Source organism: Leopardus geoffroyi, chromosome X (genome assembly GCF_018350155.1).
Source record: "Leopardus geoffroyi isolate Oge1 chromosome X, O.geoffroyi_Oge1_pat1.0, whole genome shotgun sequence".
In the NCBI taxonomy this organism is placed as follows: Eukaryota; Metazoa; Chordata; class Mammalia; order Carnivora; family Felidae; genus Leopardus; species Leopardus geoffroyi.
This window is the reverse complement of record NC_059343.1, coordinates 13,227,020-13,234,146: the sequence shown is the minus strand read 5'-3', so window position 1 is coordinate 13,234,146 and position 7,127 is coordinate 13,227,020. Positions and strand designations below refer to the sequence as shown.

At 42.0% G+C, this 7,127-nt stretch overlaps 1 protein-coding gene across 1 annotated transcript in view; it reads right to left on the bottom strand.

Moving 5' to 3' along the window:
* Nucleotides 1-1,126: 1,126 nt before the first annotated feature.
* Nucleotides 1,127-7,127, bottom strand: part of SYAP1 (synapse associated protein 1) — a 31,488-nt gene continuing 25,487 nt past the window's right edge. Inside the window, exons 7-9 of the mRNA XM_045472924.1 lie at nucleotides 5,793-5,851; nucleotides 5,238-5,385; nucleotides 1,127-2,986 (exon numbers count right to left, since the gene is read on the bottom strand). Coding sequence (XP_045328880.1) covers nucleotides 2,859-2,986; nucleotides 5,238-5,385; nucleotides 5,793-5,851 — 335 coding nt within the window. The 3' untranslated portion in view covers nucleotides 1,127-2,858. The remainder of the gene's footprint in view (nucleotides 2,987-5,237; nucleotides 5,386-5,792; nucleotides 5,852-7,127) is intronic.

The following is a 7,127-nucleotide window of genomic DNA, read 5'->3' as shown; positions in this document are numbered from 1 at the left end:
ACACAGTGCAAATTTCTGCATAGTAACACTCATGTACCGAAAATTGGCTTTAAAGACATAGGTTGATACTCTACTACCCTTTCGACTATTTTTACTTGATTTCATGTGCATAAACATGCCATACACGGCGCCACCCATCATCCTTTTTAGCCTTCAGGGGACATGAGCCCTCTGATATCGCTCAAGAACCTAAGAGAAAACTCATCAACGTGTGAAGCAGTTCGCAGAGAGCCCGATCTCTGCACTTTGTAGTGTTGTCATTTTCCTCTGGAATGTGTGATATTAGAGATATCTGACTGAACAGGAGTAGTCCTGGTCCCCCTGGAAACCTGGAACAGCAGAGGGGTCTGTAACACCAGCTAGAAAGATACCATCATCCAAGGACGCTAGTGGAAAGGGAAAAGTAAAAAGCACCAACAACCTTGGCTGCCCTGAGTGCCTTAGTACGTTAGTCCAATGTGCCTCAAACTGTAAAGTTCATCCTTTTTCCCCCCAAAGACTTATTTTTAAGTAATCTCTACACTCAACGTGGGGCTGGAACTCACAACCCTGAGATCAAGAGTCGCGCGCCCCACCGACTGAAATAGCCAGGCGCCCCTGTAAAGCCCATTCTAATCCCTGAGGATCTTGGTAACGTGCAACCTGGGGCAGCAAATCTGTGGCCGGGCCCGAGACCCTGCAATCGTAGCAAACTCCCAGGGCAGGTCACTGCTGGCTCCTGGGCCGCACTCTGAGTAGTGAGGTATAATCCCCACGGAGTGAAGAAGTAGGTTTCCATGTCAGCGTTCTAAGAAGCTTGCGTGTTCTTATGCTCAGTATAGCTTGTTGGCTACCCCCAAGGCATGTAATAAATACAAATCTTTCACTAAACACAGTTACAAATTATTTCTCCCTTTAAAAGAATATACTTCAGGGGCACCTGGGTGGCTCAGTCGGTTGGGCGTCCGACTTCAGCTCAGATCATGATCTCACAGTTCCTGAGTTCGAGCCCCACATCGGGCTCGCTGCTGTCGGCACAGAGCCTGCTTGGGATCCTCTCTCCCCCTCTCTCTGCCCCTCCCCCGCAAGCACTCTCCCAAAAATATTAAAAAAAAAAAAAAAAAGGAATACACTTCAGTTACCTGTGTCATTTATAAAAGCACAAGTTTACTCCTATTTGAATCATAAAAATAGAGCATAACTGTATTTTTATGCTGTGTATAAAATCATTTTATCCTTTTATTTTCATAGAGCAGTGGCAGTTAGGTTGTTTTTAAATGCAATAAGAGTATAATATAAAGTTGGCAGTAATAACTGTAACATGTCTATTGTCATTTTAAGTTTTTTTTTTTACTTTCTCTGAAAGCTTCTTTTCTGTTTATTCAACAATATCAATGCTAGTGCATATAAGAGCTAAGTGCTATCATATTCTGATCTGCTTACATCCAGGCTTTTCAGCTACTTAAAGGCATTTTATGTGTTTCTTGCCCTCCAGAAAACTTGATTAAAAACAAACAAACCAAATTTTCCCCTCAACAGGGTTATTTTAGAAGTTGCCAATCACAGTCTCTGAACCCGAACTCAGTAATCAGCAACTGTGACACCGCAGTGGAAATCCCTTGACGGTGGGGTCAGTGGTTTCGTAGAGTACGTGCGTTTATTGCTATAATCCAAGGGATCCTACCGAGACAGTCTGGTTCACTCACAAGCGTGTACACCAAGCTCCAAACAAGAGCAAAGCTCTTGGACCCCGTTCTCTCATTCACTATACCTTTGCCAGAGGACCAGGGACTAATTTTTATGATGTCCACAATATAAATATGTACCTTTTTCCTATAAAGGATTGTCATAATCCTCTTCCCTTGTATGAAATAAAGGTTCCTTGCAAAATACAAAAGTTTCAGGAAGTAAATGCCTTGGAAGTGTTGTGACATTAAGCCACCTTGTTCTTTTAAAATAACCATAGTCTATGAACACGGGCCTGCTGGTGTGGTGGGATTGAGCAGTGAAGTTCCCTAAGTTGTACTCAGAGGAACACACTTTTATAAAGACTGACGGTTTAATTAAGACAAACAAAGCTGAAACATTTATATGTGGTGATGATTTTCACAAAAACAAGAGACTGTAAGGTGAATGGGCTTCTTGAAGATCATTAATATAAAAAGGACGAAATGCCCCGCTTTCTACAAAAACCGTGATGTGAAATTTAGGAAAGCAAAAATATTAAGTGTGGTATAGTTAAACAAACAAACAAACAAACAAACAATACAATAAGAAAGAAAGAAAAGGCCCCAGAGGAAAAAAAAAAAATGTTTTTGCACAGTATTTCTCAATGTCAAATTGTGTGATGTTTATACCATTAAAATTAACAATTATCTTATCCTTAGGTTTCTAGATGGAATTTTAGAAAATATCTAGCAAGAAAATAGTCTTGAAAGTGCTTCTTTTTAAGTTCTTTGGTACAATTTGGTCATTTTGATAGTTATCAATCCGTTAAGTACTGTAACATACATGTAGCAATGAAAATGCAACAAGAAGTACAAATGTTTAGAAAACCACAATTGAAGAATAAATTATAATTCTGACCTCACGGAAAAGCGTTTCTGTGGCAAAGATACCATCCTGACTACATGAACATCTCTAACTAGATTTATATTAAAGAAATATTACATAAAACATCTCTTTTTGAATATTAGAATAACTGTCCTATGTTTTTTTTTAAAAGCAGAAAAGGCAAGTTTCAGCTTGAAAAAAGAATAATTTTGAATTTCATAAAGTTATACCAATCTTCTCTGCCTTCTAATTCAGCGAGTGTCATCATCTAGAATTTAATGTCAGTTACAGAATGTTAAGGATTATTCTTTTATTTCAGGAAAGAGCTAATTTTCCTCCTGCAGCATTTTCTCTATTTCCTTATCCCAGTTTTCATCTCGTTTCTCTGATTCTGTCACCACTTCATATTCTTGCAATTCCTGTTGTAGTTCTTTTTCCCAATCTGCAGACTCCTCTGAAAGAAACAATTGAGAAGGTAAAGATTCATAAGGCCAGTTTTAACAATTCGGTTGCGTATAATTACCTGTGGAAGTCCCTGCCATGGTAACGTTTAACGTCTCAGGTTTCCTCACTGCGTGTGCTCAGAAAAGTGGACCAAATTTTAACAATAACCAAAGGGAAATAGGATTAGAAAGATAAACTTGGTAAGAGCCCTAAGTTCAGGTGTTATTTTGCTTTACTAAAACCTCTGCTTTTCCTTATATTTAAGTGGATAATTGATAATCAATATGCGGTTGCAAACTGATTTTTACTGCTATCAATGACGACGATGGCAGACAAAACAGCTAATGTTTCTTGAGCACTCAGGGCCAGGCACTGTACTAACTGCTTTCTACATACCACTTTTTTTCTTTCACCCTGAGAACAATCCAGGGACTAGATATACTGCTGTACATTTTACATGGTGGAAAACAGAGGCTTAGAGAGGTTAAGTGGCTTGCCTAAGAACACACAGTTTGATAGCAACAGACATACAGACGGAGGCAGATCCGGAGGCTTCAGTCTCTGTGAAAGCACGTTAGCAGTCGTCTCCCTAGATCGGCAACAATTACCAGAACCTGAAGTCAGGAGGTCTCCTGCTGAAGCCTGGCCCCTCACACTGGGTTTATTCCTCTTCCGAGCCGACATTCAGAACCGCAACTTTCTGCTTGGACACTCAATATAGGTGTGTGTGTGTGTGTGTGTGTGTGTGTGTGTGTGTGTGTGTACGTACGTACATGCATGTATGTATGTAGACGAGAAGGCATCTGCTATGTTGTGTTAAAAAACAGAAAACAAACAAACCAGCTATTTAAAAAGCAAGGCTAAAATTGATTTCATTTTTAAGTGATCTCTATGGCCAACATGGGGCTTGAACTCACAACCCTGAGATCAAGGGTCACACGCTCCAGTGACTGAGCCCGCCAGGTGCCCCCATTTTTATTTTTTAAAAACAAACCTTAAACTTAGTAGTTATAGAGAAAAGAAAAACCAAAACCAAATTTTTAATTTTTTTGGCAGCAGGACCTCAAGGGAAAGGACACAGTATGCTGCTTACTGGGTGCCAGACTCCATGTTGGTGGGGTACCGTGGGGATAACAAGAACAAGGTGTAACTCCCTTGAAGAACTTACAGTTTAGGTGCGGGGGCAAGATAATGAATATGTATAAGAATATCACGTGGTCCAAATCAAAAGTCGGGCAGGAATTCAGTGAAAGAACAGATTGCTCAGAGCAGCCAGCCAGCACCTAATGAATCCTGCTGCAGGGAGACTTCCAGTTTCCTGTGGGGCCTCTGCTACCAGCCAGCGCCGGCAAAAAGGGAAGCGGTGCACAGCCTGCCCTAGGACTGCCTACAACCCGCGGGGCTCGTGGGGCTCTTGCGCGCTGTCCTCACGAGGGGTCCGGCAGCCAGCTTTATCAGAAAACAGATGGGGGTGGGAGGGGTCTGAGGCACCTAGTGAGCCCGAGTTTTCACTTCCCCTCTGGCCTTCTCTTTCCCCCAGAAGCTCTTCCCTCCTCCTCCCTTCCCAAGCCTCTCCCCCAGAGTCCCTCTGTGGTGCGCAAACAGGGTTCCGGTTCACCTCTGGGAGGCTACTTTTCTCACGGGTGCTCTCTGTACAACCGGGTGAATAGCTGACTCTCTGGGTGCATTTGAAACCTCAGAAGGCTTCATAAACACTCTTAATGTGATGATGATTAACCTGAGCCTTTGCTTTTCATCCAGTAGAAAGCCAGTCGTTCGCCCTGATGTGCCAAAGAAAGCAGCCTCCCCTCCTTCCACTTGTACTTTGTCTTGAAATTTTTTGTTTTTTGAAGGCAGCCTGCTCCTTCCCAGAAGCACTGCTCTTGTGGCACACAGCAGTGAGGAAAAGAATCCTCTATATGTAAGTATAAGCCCAAGCAGAAGGCTGGAGGGCAGTGTCTCTAAGTGAAAGGGCATGCACTGTCGCCTGTTGCTGTCCCCATGTTCGTGGGGCTCAGGTGCCTTGGACCAATCATATAACCTCTCTGGGCTCAGTTTCTCCTCTCTACACTCCGGCGCATGCTTCAGGCAGGGGAATGTGAGGTCTGGTCACACGTGCTAGAAGCTACCTTCTAACGGCAAACAGAGAAGCAATTCTGATGCAGAAGTTACAGTATGTCCGTAGATCTGCTTCAGAATGACATTTTCTACAACCAGCTTTGGAACTGGAAAAGAGCACAGCTATTTGCTTTGTTTGGTACCTTCTACTACGGCTGTCTCCTCCTCTTTTTTGTCAAGAACCAGTTGCTCCATTTCCTTCCTTAGATCCTCCTGATTTAAGTTACAGCTATCAAAGGCATCGCTGACAAACTCAGAGACCCCTGGGCTGGTAGAAATCTCCTCTTCATCCTGAAATGCAACAAACGAGCTGAGAATGGTTTTCTACGTGGCATTTAGCACAACATCACTTTCATGTCCTTCCTCCACTAGTCGAATGCTCGCTGTTCTCCGGCCTTCTAACCTACACAGCTGCGTGGGCACCAGATGAGCTACCACCTGAATCCACTATGCTCTCCCTCAGTTCGGGCCACTCCAGTCATTAGGTCCAATTCCTGAGAGCACATCTAGAATGACCGATGCCAAGGAACCGCCTTAGGTCTCAGCTACATGTCCCTAACTGTACAACTGCTGGAACCCTCTTCAAAACAGCTAAGACCCGTATTCATAAGTAGTTTCAAATGGGATCTGAGACAGTTAACACAGAGTTACTTCACTTCCAGACATCAACGAGTAGGTACAATGTAAAACTGTATTACCTCTTGAGTTTTAAGCTGAGATTTGATTACGACAGGCGGTGTTTTGGGCCGTACTGCCTCTAAGAAGTGAGAATAAAAGAGATAAAAATGGCTTGATTCAATTCTGAATACATATTATAGTAACAACTAAAGTAGCCACAAATATGACGATACTAAATAATTTTCATAAATGAGCTTTTATGTTATGCTTTTAAGAAAAAGCTAGGTGACACCATCTCAACCTCTTTCTTTTGGGGATATTTTTACAGGTCATCCTATTTGATGCACCTCTTTTAAGATTTCCAAGCAAGAAATAAATTTTGACCTCAGTGTTAGCCGAAGTCAAATTCAGGAAGAGTTATACTCCTTCTTTTAGGATAATGAGAATTCAGTTATTTATCAGATTTTCCTTTTGTCACGAATGCTAGAAAGCACAAAGCAAAGTGCAATGCTCAGTCACAGCATTTTCTACCTTGTGAACCTTACCAGGTGTATAGTCTTTATCGAACCCTGTCTTAAGCCTGTTTTGTTACACAGGCAGTATTTGGTTACATGGCATTTCCCAATAAAATTAGTGAAAACAAAAAGCAAAGAATAATACACAACTGGGATTCTTTATATGCAAAATGCCAAATTGTACTGTGTAGAGCAACCTCATTCCATTTCCCTGACCCTAAATGCAGTGTCAAGTTCTTTTCTAGTGGTCTGTACAGCCTGTACCTTAGGATACATGGTTTTGCTTAATTATTTAAAATTCTATGAACAGGTAAGTCTCTAGTTGTAATTAGCACCTATACACAGATGTTCATTAAACGTGACAAATGTGACATAAAATACCATTCTTATTTTAATTGCTATTACAGATCTTCACTTGTTGCTAATATTTTAAAACACTTCCCCAGCAATGAGGGGTCAATTGTCCCAAGAGTGCAATGTGCAACGGGATGGTGCCTCGGTCTGAGTCAGACACTGGCAACCTGGAGTGGAATGGAGCTCTACAGATTACAGTACTAGGAGAACACCAGCTTGAACAGAAGGCAGAAAAACCAAGAAAAGCGATGGCCTGAATCGGTGGAGGACACAGGGTATGAAATGCTATGCGGTAAAGGGCCAAGAAAGAGATGGAAAGAGGACTAGTGACTAAGGGAGAAATAAAAAGGAAGAGATAAAAAACCCGAAGAACAAGAAAAAGAAAGCGAAGGAAAGGAGAGCTTGGGGGAAGACGTAGGAGCAGGGTCAGAGAGAGGGCAAGGAGAATGACTCTTTCCTCGGGAAAGGAAAGAATTTTCCAGAAGATGACAATGACATTTTTGGTATACACAAGATGACAAGCTCATGAGAGTCTCTGAGTTAAAA